Below are 17,865 nucleotides of genomic sequence, written 5' to 3'. Positions count from 1 at the left end.
CCTGAACCATCCCCCTTCCCCACCGCCTCCCTGGTCCATGGAAAAACTGTCTTCCATGAAACCGGTCCCTGGTGCCAAAAAGGGTGGGGACCGCTGGACTACATGATTCCTTGTAAATTCACAGATTTTGTGGTTCTCCTCACTGCCAGGAAAACAATCACCACAAATATGTATCCTTCTTTTGCAACATGGTTTTAGGTAGCTGAAGGGAAATGAACTATAAAAGTAAGGCTATGTAAACCAGACAAAGACAAGTATCACATTATACTGCTTCTATGTGGAATCTAAAAAAGTGATACAAATGAACTTATTTACAAAACACAAACAGACCCACAGACAGAAAACTAATTTATGGTTACCACAGGGAAAAGGTGGGGAGGGATAAATTAGGAGTTTGGGATTAACAGATTAACAGTACTATATATAAAATAGATAAACAACAAGGACCTACTGAATAGCACAGGGAACTATACTCAATATTTTATAATAACCCATAGTGGAAAAGAATCTGAAAAAGAATATATATATGTATATACATATACATATATACATGTATATTTATATATATATACACATATATGTGTGTGTGTGTATATATATATAAAATCACTTTGCTGTACACCTGAAACTGATACAACATTGTAAACCAACTATATTTCAATTAAAAAAAATAGAAAAAAAGTAGGGTGATGTCATCATTTTCCTACTCTTTACAAACATGTAATAAAAAATGGCTATTTAGATAAACATATGGTGAGATCACACAGTGAATATAAACAAAAGAAACCAAAAAAAAAGGAGGCTGGTGGTTACTGCAGAGACAACAAGCTCTCACCGTCCCTCCACCTGAGCAATGACCTGGCTGGGCAGCCCAGAGGCCAAGGATGAGCTGACTGCTGTAGGTTCTGTAACAAGCCTGCAGACCCTTTGGTGTGGGCTGGATTCAGTAACTTTCATCTAGTATTCCCGCCCACACACGTTTCTAGGGCCCACAGAGTATCTTCCTCTCTCCATCACTCCCCTTAACTCACTTACAGAGAGACACATCATATTCCAATAAACGTGTCACACATTCACTTTCCCTTCCACTTGCTGAGTAATTCAATGAGTTCAATTTTGCCAGGGCTGGCAGTCTGGACCCAAAGATGCAGGGAGGAGAATATGAGTACAGTCCTGCTTTGAGACAGGTGAGTTTTGTTGTTTTGAAACCCAGGACTTTGATTCTGTTATTCTTCTTCCAGGCCATGCCTCTGCCTGCTGCCTGGATCCCTGGTCAGGATCTTCTGGCTGCATTAGCATATCTAATACTATCCTGTCTGTAAAAGTAACAGCAAATAAAAACTGTTCATAAAGGTTCCACGCCATTGGGAGGCAAGCAATTTAACGGCTCAGTGGAAACTTGAAGTAGCTTTGAATGGGCTTCTAAGGCAGTGAAAGGGAAGCTATCGGGCAAAGATGCCGACTCAAGGCAGCTTTCCTAATACAGGGAGCCCTTGCCTAATACAGGAAGGGTCAAATCATTCATTCCTGTCAACTTTTAGTAACACTGATGGCCGTCATTTGTTCCACTTCCTAAGAGTTAATGGTCAACTGTAATGCAGGAAAATTCATTATTTGCCCATCACGATATTCCCCTTTACAGAAACACGGTATCTCCATAAACTTTCTCAAAACTGTACCTAATGCGAAATCCTACTGTGACTCTGCTGACAGCTGGCCAAATTATACCTAAAGCAAAGATGTGAAATTCGGGATCAGATTGCATGTATAAATGAAGCAAATATTGCAACTCTACAGAAAATCCCTCGTTGGCTGGAAAAAATGAGGTTCCTGGCACTGAGGAGGCCAGCTTCAATATACATATTTGTGGTGACTGTTCTCCTGGCAGTGAAGAGAACCACTGTCTAATAGGGAGCCATCAGACTAGAAGGAAAAGACCCGTCATCAGAAAGGTGGCTGTCTGGCAAGCAATCCCAGCCATTCTGCTTCCAAATGGGAAACATATATCCTCCAGGAATCACTTCATCCTGCCACACCCGGTTCTCTTAGATACTGATTTTCCATTTCAAAACATGTTTTATTCTTTCATTACTTTGAGTGGATGGTAATCAGATTATTTCATTCTGCTTGACAACCATTACCTCTGCTTGGTCCTGGAAAAGACTTGGTGGTGAGCACTTTAAAAGGCCCTCTTAGTTTTAATTTAATGAACCATTTTTTAAAATAGCACTTAAAGTGTGCCAGGCATTCTTCCAGAAACTTCACCAGTGATAAGTCATTAATTCTTGTTCAGTCAAGGATCGATCAAGTATAATTTAAGTATAAATAAAAGCAGAACCCACTACTCCGGGGGAAGAGAGGTACAAAACTTTTTTTTTTTTCAGGCTTAAGGAAGATGCCCTTCCCAATGTTCCCCGCCTTGGGATGCTGAGTTTAAAGACTGCTGGGGAGAGAGAAGGCACATTTTCATAGAGACCACGAAGCCCCTCTGCCAAAAGGAATCCAAATCCCGACTACCACTATTTGCCGGTATCTAGTACAGCAGGACACAAGCACGTGCTATGTACCCAACAGAAATGTGTCCATATGTATGCAAAAATCATGCACAAGAATGCTCACAGCAGGACTGTTCCTGGTATCCCCAAACTGGAAACAACCTACAGGTCTATCAGCAGTAAGATGGATAAATCACTTGTGGCATATCCACACAATGAAATATTCCACAGCAAGGAGAAAGAATGAACTAGTGACACATCCAACAGCATGGACGAATCTCACAAACACAATGCTGAGGGAAGGAAGCCAGACACCAAAGAGTACGTACTGTGTGATTCCATTTATACGAAGTTGAAGGACAGGAAAAACTCATCTATGGAGACAGAGGTTACAATATATGAATAATGGCTGCCTATGGAGGGGTGGGGACTACCTGCAAAGGGGCACAAAGGTACCTTCTGGGGGGTGGTGGAAATGTTGTATATTTTGATAGGGGTGTTGTTTACATGTGTGTATCTATTAAAACTCATCAATTTGTATAAAGATCTACGCATTTCACTGCCTGTGCATTTTACATACTTTAATATAAGAGAGAGATGGAGCCTCATATGCATTACAAGAATCCTGAAGCCATGGGTTTCCCTGTTGCTGCTGTCAGGCAGGTGCTGTCAGTGGCAGGTCCACAATCTATAGCTTAACCCAGCTGCTGAAGCAAAGAAAAGCCTCTGAGAAATCAGACCCAAAAGTCCTCTAACTCGGGTTACCATCGACCCTCACTATATTCATTCCCTGAGGAAGATGTTGGCCATGGAAGGTTGATAAGATGTCAGAACTCTTTGGTTCTCAAGCCATGTTTGAATATCCTCCCAGAGTTTTTTGCCATGTGATTCAAACATGACCAATTCCTGGCCCCAGCAGAGGACAGGCCCAGTGGGAAGTGCATTTGGGCGTGGTTCTCACCATGTTCACCTAATGCCACCCCTCTTCCTGTATCTTACTGGGGAGGAAGAGTGACTGTAGGACTAAGACATTTAGGCAGCTCGGATTTTGTGAAATTGGATGTGTCAGACTCCTAGCTATCCTCCAAATCCACAGTAGCTGAGTTTGAATGGGCACATGGCCACCCAGCTAGCGACTACATTTCCCAGCTTCCCTTACACCTAGATAGGGATCATGTGACTATGTTCTCACCGATAGAATGTCAGTGGAAGTGGCATGTGCAAATTTTACTTGCTTTAAAGGAAACTGCTTGCCCTGGGCTTCCACTCTTTGCCCCTTTCATTAGGCTGGAACACAGAGTAGCAGTGACCTAGCTTCAACTAGAAGAGGACAACACTCCTGGGAATGAAAGAGCTACAAAATGGTCAGAAGCTAGGTCCCTGAACAACTCCTGGGGCAGTACTATGCCACTAGCCTGGCCCACTCACCTCTAGACTGCTATGTAAAAGAGAAATTTCAATCTGATTTAAATCACTGCATTTGGGGGCTCTTTACTACAGCATCTCAGCTGACACCCTAGCAATAAGCTTTTGAGGCTCATGGTCTCCAGGCAGGAATTTCCAAGTCTCACATACTCTACCTAGCCCAGTAATTTGTACTCCGAAGTTCAGATTATACTACTACATAAAGACAGCACCCTCTTTCCCCATCATACAACGTTAATCCTGTTGTTAAACCTGCCGCCACCCACCCAGCCTACAAGACACTCTCAGCTCCTTATTTGTGTACACAAGGTCCTTTCACGACATAGTCCCACCCTCCACACTCTGCTCACTGCAGACATTTACTTCACCTACATCTCATGTTCTGGATGTTCCCAGAAGGCAAAATGCACATGAAGAACTATCTGCTCACACTTCTGGCCAAGTGGAATGGCCTTTTCACCACTCCCATCCCACACTCTATCCCGCCCATGAGGCAATTTTTTACTAAATCATAAAAACCCAGCCCCAGGGCTTCCCTGGTGGCACAGTGGTTAAGAGTCCGCCTGCCTATGCAGGGGACACGGGTTGGATCCCTGGCCTGGGAAGATCCCACATGCCACTGAGCAACTAAGCCTGTGCGCCACAACTACTGAGCATGTGAGCCTTGAGCCCACAAGCCACAACTACTGAAGCCCGTGCGCCCAGAGCCTGTGCTCTGCAACAGAAGCCAAGAGTGGCCCCTGTTCACTGCAACTAGAGAAAGCCCGCGCACAGCAACGAAGACCCAGCACAGCCAAAAATAAAAAAAATCAAATAAATTAATTAATTAAAAAAAAACCCAACCCAGCCCCACCCAGGTGTCCGCTCCTCTGGTGAGATGGGGCTGGGAGATGCTCTCCTCAGCTCCTTGCCTGGGTGGGCAAGTCAGGCTCTAGGGCCAGCAGAAATCATTGTTTGAGGGTCCCAACGAGTTCCCTGGTCAGAGTGCTGCAGTTGAGCAGAGCAGATGCTTGGGACTACTGCTCGGGCACTGCAGAAACCCTTCTTGGAATCTGACATGTTATCACACTGGGACCGTTGGCCAGCTGCTCCTGACGTGGCCACATGAAGGCTCAGACTGTCCCAGTCTCTGAACTGAAGAGAACCAACACAATTAGCATATCTCTCACCACCATGAATGCAAGGTATTTCAATGAAGAGTATCAGGAGGACATCTACAAATCCCAGACCAGCATGTGCAAGCTCTGAGGAACGCTGGAATAACCCAGTGTATCTGGGTGACCTCTGGAGACAGCTGAGACAGAGCTACAACAGGGCAGTGGCTGACACCCAACTCAGAGCCCGTGTTCTCCAGCCGTGTGGCCGACAGGGTCTCGGTGCTTCAGCCGGCTGGCAGGCCTGAGCCGCTGAGGTGGGAGAGCCGAGTTCAGGACATTGGACCCCCAGAGACCTCCTGGCCCCGTGTAATATCAATTGGCAAGAGCTCTCTCAGAGATCTCCGTCTCAACGCTAAGACCCAGCTCCACTCAATGACCAGCAAGCTCCAGTGCTGGATGCCCCATGCCAAACAACTAGCAAGACGGGAACACAACCCCACCCATTAGCAGAGAGGCTGCCTAAAATCATAATAAGTTCACAGACACCCCAAAACACACCACCGGATGTAGTCCTGCCCACCAGAAAGACAAGGTCCAACCTCATCCACCAGAACACAGGCACCAGTCCCCTCCACCAGGAAGCCTACACAACCCACTGAACCAACCTTACCCACTGGGGGCAGACACCAAAAACAACGGGAACTACGAATCTGCAGCCTGCGAAAAGGAAACCCCAAACACAGTAAGTTACGCAGAACAAGAAGACAGAGAAATACACAGCAGATGAAGGAGCAAGGTAAAAACCCACCAGGACAAACAAATGAAGAGGAAATAGGTAGTCTATCTGAAAAAGAATTCACAGTAATGACAGTAAAGATGATCCAAAATCTTGGAAATAGAATGGAAAAAATCCAAGAAACATTTAACAAGAACCTAGAAGAACTAAAGAGCAAACAAACAATGATGAACAACACAATAAATGAAATTAAAAATTCTCTAGAAGGGATCAATAGCAGAATAACTAAGGCAGAAGAACAGATAAGTGACCTGGAAGATAAAATAGTGGAAATACCTACTGCAGAGCAGAATAAAGAGAAAAGTATGAAAAGAATTGAGGACAGTCTCAGAGACCTCTGGGACAACATGAAACTCACCAACATTCAAATTATAGGGGTCCCAGGAGAAGAAATGAAAAAGAAAGGGTCTGAGAAAATATCTGAAGAGATTATACTTGAAAACTTCCTTAATATGGGAAAGGAAACAGTCAATCAAGTCCAGGAAGCACAAAGAGTCCCATACAGGATAAATTCAAGGAGAAACACGCCAAGACACACATTAATCAACTATCAAAAATTAAATATAGGACTTCCCTGGTGGTGTAGTGGTTAAGAATCTGCCTGCCAATGCAGGGGACACGGGTTCAAGCACTGGTCCAGGAAGATCACACATGCCGTGGAGCAACTAACCCCCGTGTGCCACAACTACTGAGCCTGTGCTCTAGACCCCGTGAGCCACAACTACTGAGCCAGTGTGCTGCAACTACTGAAGCCCGCGTGCTTAGAGCCCACGCTCCAGAACAAGAGAAGCCACAACAATCAGAAACCTGTGCACAGCAACGAAGTGTAGCCCCCGCTCACCGCAACTAGAGAAAGCCTGCATGCAGCAATGAAGACCCAACGCAGCCAAAAATAAATTTTAAATAATAATAATGATAATTAAATAAAAAGAAAAAATATTAAAAGCAGCAAGGGAGGGGCTTCCCTGGTGGCACAGTGGTTGAGAGTCCGCCTGCTGATGCAGGGGACACGGGTTCATGCCCCAGTCCGGGAAGATCCCACATGCTGTGGAGTGGCTGGGCCCGTGAGCCATGGCTGCTGAGCCTGCGTGTCCAGAGCCTGTGCTCCGCAACGGGAGAGGCCACAACAGTGAGAGGCCCGCATACTGCAAAAAAAAAAAAAAAAAGCAGCAAGGGAAAAGCAACAAATAACATACAAGGGAATCCCCATAATGTTAACAGCTGATCTTTCAGCAGAAACTCTGAAAGCCAGAAGGGAGTGGCAGAACATTCTTAAAGTGATGAAAGGGAAAAACCTACAACCAAGATTCCAACAGCACATTAAAAGGATCATACACCATGATCAAGTGGGGTTTATCCCAGGAATGCAAGGATTCTTCAATATATGCAAATCCATCAATGTGATAAACGATGTTAACAAACTGGAGGAGAAAAACCATATGATCACCTCAATAGATGCAGAAAAAGCTTTTGACAAAATTCAACACCCACATATGATAAGGCACTCCAGAAAGTAGGCATAGAGGGAAATTACTTCAACATAATAAAGGCCATATATGACAAACCCACAGCCAACATCGTTCTCAATGGTGAAAAACTGAAACCATTTCCACTGAGATCAGGAACAAGACAAGGTTGCCCACTCTCACCACTCTTATTCAACATAGTTTTGGAAGTTTTGGCCACAGCAATCAGAGAAGAAAAAGAAATAAAAGGAATCCAAATCGGAAAAGAAGTAAAACTGTCACTCTTCGCAGATGACATGATATGATACATAGAGAATCCTAAAGATGCTACCAGAAAACTACCAGAGCTAATCAATGAATTTGGTAGACTAGCAGGAAAAAAATTAATGCACAGAAATTTCTTGCATTCTATACACTAATGATGAAAAATCTGAAACAGAAATTAAGGAAACACTCCCATTTACCACTGCAAAAAATAAAATACCTAGGAATAAACCTACGTAAGGAGACAAAAGACCTATAGGGAGAAAATTATAAGACAATGATGAAAGAAATTAAAGATGATATAAACAGATGGAGAGATATACCATGTTCTTGGATTGGAATTACCAACATTGTGAAAATGATTTTACTACCCAAAGCAATCTACAGATTCAATGCAATCCCTACCAAACTACCAACGGCATTTTTCACAGAACTAGAACAAAAAATTTCACAATTTGTATGGAAACACATAAGACCCCGAATAGCCAAAGCAATGTTGAGAAGGAAAACTGGAGCTGGAGGAATATACTATACTATATACTATACTACAAAGCTACAGTAATCAAGACAGTATGATACTGGCACAAAAACAGAAATATAGATCAATGGAAGAGGACAGAAAGCCCAGAGATAAACCCACGCACATATATGGTCACCTTATCTTTGACAAAGGAGGCAAGAACATACAATGGAGAAAAGACAGCCTCTTCAATAAGTGGTGTTGGGAAAACTGGACAGCTATATGTAAAAGAATGAAATTAGAACACTTACTAACACCATCCACAAAAATAAACTCAAAACGGATTAAAGGGGGCTTCCCTGGTGGCGCAGTGGTTGAGAGTCCGCCTGCCCATGCAGGGGACGCAGGTTCACGCCCCGGTCCGGGAAGATCCCACATGCCGCGGAACGACTGGGCCGGTGAGCCATGGCCACTGGGCCTGTGCATCCGGAGCCTGTGCTCCGCAACGGGAGAGGCCACAACAGTGAGAAGTCCGCGTACCACAAAAAAAAAACCAAAAACCAAAAAACGGATTAAACACCTAAATGTAAGACTGGACACTATAAAACTCTTAGAGGAAAACATAGGCAGAACACTCTATGACATAAATCACAGCAAGATCCTTTTTGACCCACCTCCTAGAGAAATGGAAATAAAAACAAAAATAAACAAATGGGACCTAATGAAACTTCAAACCTTTTGCACAGCATAGGACACCAGAAACAAGACAAAAAGACAGCCCTCAGAATGGGAGAAAATTGTTGCAAATGAAGCAACAGACAAAGGATTAATCTCCGAAACATACAAGCAGCTCATGCAGCTCAATATCAAAAAAACAAACCACCCAATCCCAAAATGGACAGAAGACCTAAACAGACATTTCTCCAGAGAAGATATACAGATTGCCAACAAACACATGAAAGGATGTTCAACATCACTGATCATTAGAGAAATGCAAATCAAAACTACAATGAGGTATCACCTCACACGGGTCAGAATGGCCATTATCAAAAAGTCTACAAACAATAAATGCTGGAGAGGGTGTGGAGAAAAGGGAACCCTCTTGCACTGTTGGTGGGATGTAAACTGATACAGCCACTATGGAGAACAGTATGGAGGTTCCTTAAAAAACTAAAAATAGAACTACCATACAACCCAGCAATCCCACTACTGGGCATATACCCTGAGAAAAGCGTAATTCAAAAAGAGTCATGTACCACAATGTTCACTGTAGCTCTATTTACATTAGTCAGGACATGGAAGCAACCTAAGTGTCCATCAACAGATGAATGGATAAAGAAGATGCGGCACATATATACAATGGAATATTACTCAGCCATAAAAAGAAACGAAACTGAGCTATTTGTAATGAGGTGGATAGACCTAGAGTCTGTCATACAGAGTGAAATAAGTCAGAAAGAGAAAAACAAATACCGTGTGCTAACACATATATATGGAATCTAAGAAAAAAAAAAAGGTCATGAAGAACCTAGGGGTAAGACGGGAATAAAGACACAGGCCTACTAGAGAATGAACTTGAGGATATGGGGAGGGGTAAGTTGGGACAAAGTGAGAGAGTGGAATGGACATATATACACTACCAAATGTAAAATAGATAGCTAGTGGGAAGCAGCTGCATAGCACAGGGAGATCAGCTCGGTGCTTTGTGACCACCTAGAGGGGTGGGATAGGGAGGGTGGGAGGGAGACGCAAGAGGGAGGGGATATGGGGATATGTGTGTAACTATGGCTGATTCACTTTGTTATACAGCAGAAGCTAACACACCACTGTAGAGCAATTATACTCCAATAAAGATGTTGGGGAAAAAAAAAAACGCAGCCCCAAAGACCCGGAGAAGCTTCTTTAAAACCCCAAAGCAAAGTGCCTTCCTCCCTCTACTATGCTTTGATATTCATTAAGATATTTATAATTCTGAGCTGTAAGTATTTAGTTTACATGTGTGATCTCGGAGCTAGAATATATGTTCCAAAGACAAAGTCCCTGGAGGTTAAGATCATGCCATGTCCATTTTCTTAACTTTAGCATTCAGCTCATGATCTGGCTCATCCTCAATGAGGGCTGAATGAAAGAAGGAAACAATTTAACAGCTGGCATGTTTCAAAACTCTATACGCACATTATCACTCTTACCTATTCAGTGCAAACACATAGTGGAATTTAATGTTATGCTGGTCAGCCAAATCACACGTCGGCAGCATTTCCAGTGTTTCTACCAGCTTCACCATTGCATCATAGTCCTGTTGGCAAGAGGTCCCAAGGTGAGAAAGACAGGAAACACAGCTCTTTGCAGGTTTTTTTGAACAGTTACGAACCTGAGACCGCCTCAGCATTTAAATAGAAGCCTGTCCCGCAGGTTTTTTTGAACAGTTACGAACCTGAGACCGCCTCAGCATTTAAATAGAAGCCTTTCCCTACAGGCAGCATTTAGTGACGTTAAAGCCCTTAAAAGAATAGCAATGAGATTAAAAACAAGGTGGATGAGAGAGAAGACAGAGAAAGAATCCCTGCTATCAGAGGTCACAAAAGGACCAGGGAAAGGAAGTTAGATTCAAAGACGATAAAAGAAAACAAATGAGCCCAGCAGCCAGGAAAAGCTACCACGTTTTGAGGGTAGGAGAGTTAACACCAGCAGGGCTGTGGGTTAAAATGAACGGGACATAAACATGTAGGAAATCTTAGAGTTATTTGCCACGTAAAGTGGGGGAAACATGCCAGTCCTTCCTTTTTTGTCAGAAACAATCACATTCATCTAAACCAGAATTTCTCAACCTTGGTACTCCTGACATTTGGGGGCTGGATCATTCTTTACGGTGGGGGCTGTGCTGTGTATCGCGGGATGTTAAGCGGCATCCGTGGCCTTGACCCACTAGATGCCAGGAGCACTTCCCCCTCCCTCCTCGAGCTGTGACAACCAAGTATGTCTCCAGATACTGCCACATGTCCCCCGCTTGAGAAGCACAGCTCTAAACTGCATAATTACCCAGGGAGAAATTGCTACCGTGTTTGTCTGAGCTGTGTCCCCTCCGAGCAGGACCATCTGCTACCCTTTCAGCCGGGCTTACAATCCTTTCGGGCCAACTCGCTGACAGCCACCCACAGTTAGCAGATGAGGACTTCCCACTGAAATCTCAGGTCTGTTTTGTGGCTTTACACCTCAGTGCTGCTACCCAGGGATAGGGAAGGCAGAGTATTGCAAGAAGCTTCCGGCTCACCCTTGAGCCCGAGAGTCCCAGCAATGGAAGGTTATAAAGAGGAGAGATGCGTGAAAGCAAGGGCAGAAAGAAGCCAGCAGCTCAACAGAAGAAAAACTTCAAAAAAGGTCACTCCCATTCTCTTGTTCCATGGGGCATAATTTAATCATCGTAATTCCTAATAGCACCTGCTATTAAAATCAATTAGATGCATCTGTTTATCACCAGGGGGCATGAGTTCCTTAAGTGGTTGACTCTGTTCTTCATTCAGGTCATAAACGGAAGCCTCTCTTGTTCAGATTTAAAGACCTGTGGCCAACAACCTCCAATATGGCTTTGTAGAATTCTGCAGGTTATGTACATTGCCCTGTGTTCCTCCAAAGGAAAGTAAGACAAGACATCCTTAGAAATGGCTCCACAGCATTAAACTTGGAGGGAGGAAACGACTGATTTCCTCCACGGTACCATATTCTACAAACCCTGTCTCAAGAACTCTCCAGAAGCCTCTGTCACTTGTCTTAGAATAAACCCCTGCATTCCCTGGGTCCTGGACTTGCCTCTGCTACTCCTGCTCTCCCTTTCACTAATAGGTAGTGGTAAACGAAGAAGGAAGTGACAAAGGCCTAAAGGAAGTAGCAGAGGAGTTAACAGCAAAGAGGACAGAGCCGGTTGCCTCAGTTTGAATCGTGACTTTGCCAACTGCTGTGTGACCTTAGGCAAGTTACTTAACTTCTCTGTACCTCATGTTCCTCATTTGTAAAATGGAGATAATCCAAGTGTACACCCCATAGGCTTATGAAGAGAATTAAGTGATTTAGGACTTGCAAAGGGCTTGGAACAACGCCTAACACTAAGTGCATATAAACTGTTTAGTTCTAATTCCTTTTATTAAGCAGTACTGTTTCTGAGATTTTGCTGGAGTGGCCTTCTGATATGACAAAACCTTCTTCATACTTCCACCACAACAGATATGCGAGGTGACCTATGACCTAGCCACATCCCTATTTTGTCTGTAAAACAGTTACCTAACCGTACACCTAGTGTAAGAGTGCTTCATATGAGAAATTCCTCATGTCAAGGAAGAAGTGTGATAGCCTCAGACAAGCATATTTCGTACCTGGATATCACGACAGGACAGCGGTAAATTAATGACGATGTCTGAGGTCGGAACGTCGGTACTGTCCGTGCGGAGCTTCATGCGAGCCAGCTCCTTCGCCAGTGCATCACCCTGGTATTTCCCTCTGGCTCTCCGGATGTCATTTAACAAGGTTTCTTTGTAATAAGCACTGGAGAGGAAAACAAGAAAACCTCCAGTCGCATCCATGTGCATCCAGGACTGTGTTGCCCTTAGCAGCTCAAACAAACTTGGTTCTCGTTGACAGGACTTAGGCTAACACATGGGGGCCTCGCCCAGACCTCAGACTCCCTGCATCAGCAAACAGGAGACACGTCCTATTTGTGAGTGACATTCTGCAAAAACTCACCACTAAACAGTAACAAAGAAATATCAGTTCATTGTGACCTTGAAAATATTTTCAAACTTGACCCCATATGTATCTGGATGACCCACAGGACTTGCTACCCACCCCAGCCCATCCCCCTCTCTCTGGTATTTTCAAACACAAAGACAAGAAAGTACCTTATTTAAATAGTAATTTCCCCCATGATTAAGAGGTTTTCACAAAGCTGAACAAAACTCCAAAGCCATGAAACAGAGTAAAATGAGAACTTCTTTAAAATGTATCTATCAGGTGTCCCAAGCTAGTAATCACAAAGCTTTCTGCAGCTGGTCGAGAGCCAGAACCTGAATGTGTCCACGAGCAATCCAAGAAGCTGTGCCTGGATGCTTACGGGCAACCTCGGCCTTTTACCCCATACTCCCCTTGTCATTTTTGACAGCCAGAGTGCTTTTCTTTTCTTTTTTTTTTTTTTTTGCGGTGTGTGAGCCTCTCACTGTTGTGGCCTCTCCCGCTGCGGAGCACAGGCTCCGGACGCGCAGGCTCAGTGGCCATGGCTCACGGGCCCAGCCGCTCCGGGGCATGTGGGATCCTCCCGGACCGGGGCACGAACCTGTGTCCCCTGCATCGGCAGATGGACTCTCAACCACTGCGCCACCAGGGAAGCCCCAGAGTGCTTTTCTGTAAGCAAATATAAGACCTAAAACTTCCTTCATGTGGGCGTCTAGATAATAATAGGGATGTATGACAACATTTCGAGCAGTTTAAATCCACACTGGAATGTCTCACCATAGCCCCTCAAAGAACCAATGCTAGTATCTGGTATTTGGTTTAAAATCTTTAAAAATGACCGAATTTGGTATACAGAGGCGAACTTACAATGACCATAGATTGACTTAAACATGTTGTCTACGCTCCAAGTAATTTTTTTTTTTATGGAGACTGGGCATTGCCAAGCTGTAATACTGTCAACCCATTAAGCAGCTCAAATGTTTTAACTGTAGACAGTAAAATTAGGTTGCTTATTTTAAAAAGAATAGGTTCAGTAAGTAAACTCTTCAGAGAATGAAAAACAACACCTAAGAATAACAAATGTCACTTTTAATAGTTATAAAACTATGTCAAAAAAAGTGTTTACTGTACACAGCCTGGTCCAATGCTTATAATAAGATCTCAATGAACATTTCAGGAATTAAGTGATGTCCCACAGAAAGTGCTCTGATAAAATTATCAGTGCACTGCTTTAATTTTTATTTCCTTGTTTGTCTATTGCTTATTACCCCAAAGATGAGCAAATTAGCAGATTCTACTAATGTTTAAAATTCTATGATTAATCAAATGAGTCATTAAGTTGGGTGACAGCCATTGTCCATTTGCTGGACTGTAAAGGCATCAAAGTTATTAAAGTATTATTAGTTTAGCCTGACAAGTAAAAAATTTATACTTTAGTTTAGACTTGTTTTCAAGGGTAATTCTGAAAAATAGTTTTAATAAACTAAGAAACCTAATAAGAATGGTAACTTGTAAGTAAATGAACAAAACACTGAATTAATTACGGCTTGGAGACATCATGTATGTAATAAACATGCAGCCATTTCTGCCTCTGGTAACCAGGGAAGATGTTGCTAATCAATGTGGACTTAGAAATGGCTTCAGGGACTTCCCTGGTGGTGCAGTGGTTAAGAATCCACCTGCCAATGCAGGCGACACGGGTTCGAGCCCTGGTCTTGGAAGATCCCACACGCCGCGGAGCAACTAAGCCTGCCCGCCACAACTACTGAGCCCACGCACCACAACTACTGAAGCCTGTGTGCCTAGAGCCCGTGCTCCACAACAAGAGAAGGCACTGCAATGAGAAGCCCGCACACCGCAATGAAGAGTAGCCCCCTCTCGCCGTGACAAGAGAAAGCCCGTGCACAGCAACAAAGACCCAATGCAGCCGAAAATAAATAAATAAATAAATTTTAAAAAAGATTTAAAAAAAAAGAGAAATAGCTTCAAACCCCTTTTCCGCACAGGGCTCTGGGTAGCCTTCATCAGTCTATCAAAGTTGGCACTTGAGCTGAAAATTTATCTGCCATCCCTGTTACAGATGTTTTAAACCATAAGCCCCATTTACCCTCTCATTAACCCTTGCCAGGTATCCGGTAGTTCAAGGAGTGGAATCAACTAACAGGTATTTCAAGTTCTCTGAAATTAAACCAAATCAAACGAGTTGTTTTCCTACTGAAACATACATGAAGTGAATGAGAAACAAACTTGAATCTACTTCTTGCAAAGACCTTGCTCATCTAGCAGACTCAAGCTAGCCTACTTGCTTGTCAGACCTGAAAAGATGATACTGAGAGAGTTCTCTCCCTGAGCTTCACTAAAATGTTCACTGTGCAATAAGACAATAGTTAGCAAGGGGGCACTGAAAGAGGCTTTCCGGGGATGTGCTGCAAAAGGTCTCCCATTTGCTTTCTATGTTGGCATGTGGTCACATATGTCTGGGTTTCCAGTCTTCTTTTCCCATTACAATCTGTAGCAGAAACTCTGTGTCCAGAGAAGAGGTGACAGGACAGAAAAAGAGAACAGACTGTTAACAAGTGTGCACCTCACACCAACCCTACAGTAGTAACGCTCCACAGTTCAGGGAGTCACAATGCAAGCCACAGGGACGTGTGGTCCCTTACATCTCATTTTAAGTCAGTTCTGCCAGTGCTTCGGATTTTCATTTGTTTTGGAAGGACAAATCCTTCTTGAGACGTAACTTTCAGGAATAAATTCTTTAAATTGGCCACAGGCAAGAAAGAAACCCCAAAACTGGATCCTTTGGTTAAGAAGAAGAATTTTTCTGCCTTCAAGTTTTAGAACAGGATGTTTTAAGGACTGGTTTCTTGAGCACTGAGGCTCAAAGAGGTGAGCTAACTGTTCCAAGGCTACACTGTGAAGAATCGCCTGAGCTAGGATTCAAACCCAAACCTGTCAACTCTTGAATCACTACCCCACACCTTCTCCGACATAAATCTACCAAGAACACGTCACAGGACACGCCGAGGTCAGGATGGCTTCAGCTTTACTAAGCACATCCCGACTTTTACAGCGCAAGGACTTATGGTTGGAATGACTTTGCTGACGCATTTTAACAACCTTAACAGCTGATTGGTAGTAGGGAGGAAATCACGTTCAGAAATGACCTTGAAACACAGAATCTCAGAGTTGAAAGAGCATGAAAGAAAATCAGTGACTTAAGTTCCTTATTTTCTAGATGAGAAAACAGCTACAGAAAACTTATTTGTCAAGGTCACACAGGGAGTTGGAGCCAAACACAAGCTCAACCCTGACCTCAACTCCAGTTTTATTCTCTTTCGGTTACACCTCAACGGCCCAACTCAGTGAGCCAGTAAGGAACACTGGATTCCAGGATGACTTCAAAATAATTGGTCGGGGTTCCCCACTCTCTGGGCACTAAGGTCTCTTGAAGTTACGTCACCTCCATGGATGTGAAAGGGAAATTTTGGCAAAGCTCCCAGCGTTGTTGACGGTTGATGGGAATTACCATGAGGTCACATGGATGTCCTTGAGGAGGCTAGTAAACCTGTCCACCAGGGGCACACACAGTGGACCCAGGATGGTGTCCCAGTTGGGCTGCATGTACTCCGAGGCACGTCTCTGGGCATCACTCTCGCAGCAAAAATAATCAGCGCATGGTGTCATGATGTACGGGATGAAATAATAATTCCACTAGATGCCTGGGAAAAAGAAACAAAAATGTTTCACGAAATAATTGATGCAGAAGCACAGCTGTGGACTTGGGCAGGTGGAACCTTGGTGGGACACGAAAGGAGAAAATGACGATGAACAACTTGCACAATACGACTGTGAATCTATCATACGCAAAACAGGAAACCACTCAATTTCACAAGCTCTAACACGTGGACATTAGACAAAAATTTGGTTTCAAACGCTGAACTGATCTGTATATGTTTCTGAACTTCATCAGCAAAGATTTTAGGGTTTTAAGTCTCAGAAATTACATCATTTCATTACATATCCCCCCAAATCAGAGGGAACTTCAGCCCAATGATAACCAAGGATTACAATGTAAAGGCTTATTTTCTTTCTTTCAGCATAGGTGGAAAAGCCTTGTTATTTGATAATTTAACCACAGGTGAACTATTTATAAACTCTGTTGAGTAAAAACTGTTTTGCGGGAAGCAGATATTAATAAATATGATTAGTTTCAGAGATGTTTTGGAAAAAAAGGATCTGTTTAAAATTTTTTATATTGTCAAACAATACTCAAGTAAAACAGTATCTTTTTTCAATGGAATAATCATGACTCACAGTCAAATTGTAATCCTTTGTAAAGCATAAACACCACCTTTAAATAGCATTAAGCCCATGCTCAGTTTTTAGCATATTTGGAGGACTAAAATATGTTTTTATATGACATTCTTCTATCATAGTCAATCGTTTGTCTATACTGTCATAAAAAGCAACTAGGTTAAAATTTCAGACTCTCTAATTCCTTTATCTTCACTAAGGTTTTTTTTTTTTTTTTTTTTTTGCTTACGCGGGCCTCTCACTGTTGTGGCCTCTCCCGTTGCGGAGCACAGGCTCCGGACGCGCAGGCCCAGCGGCCATGGCTCATGGGCCCAGCGGCTCCGCGGCATGTGGGATCTTCCCGGACCGGGGCACGAACCCGTGTCCCCTGCACTGGCAGGCAGACTCTCAACCACTGCGCCACCAGGGAAGCCCATATCTTCACTAAGTTTTAAAGAACTTACATGATGACAGAAATAATTCATCTGACTTCTTCCCTTTAATTTTTTAAACTAAGGGAGTTATCTAGGAATTTCGGCATAATGCAGACATAACCTTGGGAAGTACACTTTCACCAAGAATGAGAAGTCAAAGAAGCAACACAGTTTCATCTAAATTAAAAAGAAATTCATTCATCACAGAGACAACTGTCAGAATGCTACAATCTCAGATCAAACAGAAGTCTTGGGAAAACTTTCCACATTGGGGAACTAGCTTAGAACAAATATGTGACAGACATTTTAAAGTTTTCCTTTTGAATAAGATTTGCTTACACAAGGACAGGTGGCATTCTTAATTCTATCTAAATTCAAAGTACAAATAATTGTCCTGCAATTCTCTCCCTCTT

At 43.3% G+C, this 17,865-nt stretch overlaps 1 protein-coding gene across 1 annotated transcript in view; it reads right to left on the bottom strand.

The window, feature by feature from the left end:
- Positions 1–17,865, bottom strand: part of MAP3K15 (mitogen-activated protein kinase kinase kinase 15) — a gene marked incomplete at its 5' end in the record, with an annotated part of 161,540 nt that overhangs the window by 81,862 nt on the left and 61,813 nt on the right. Inside the window, 3 exon segments of the mRNA XM_081223135.1 lie at positions 10,193–10,299; positions 12,371–12,539; positions 16,252–16,436. Of these exon segments, the coding sequence (XP_081079261.1) occupies positions 10,193–10,299; positions 12,371–12,539; positions 16,252–16,436 (461 nt within the window).

Source organism: Mesoplodon bidens (assembly GCF_964165515.1).
Source record: "Mesoplodon bidens genome assembly, chromosome: X".
Lineage (NCBI taxonomy): Eukaryota > Metazoa > Chordata > Mammalia > Artiodactyla > Ziphiidae > Mesoplodon > Mesoplodon bidens.
Note: the sequence above shows the minus strand (reverse complement) of the source record. Positions and strands in the feature narration are given on the sequence as shown.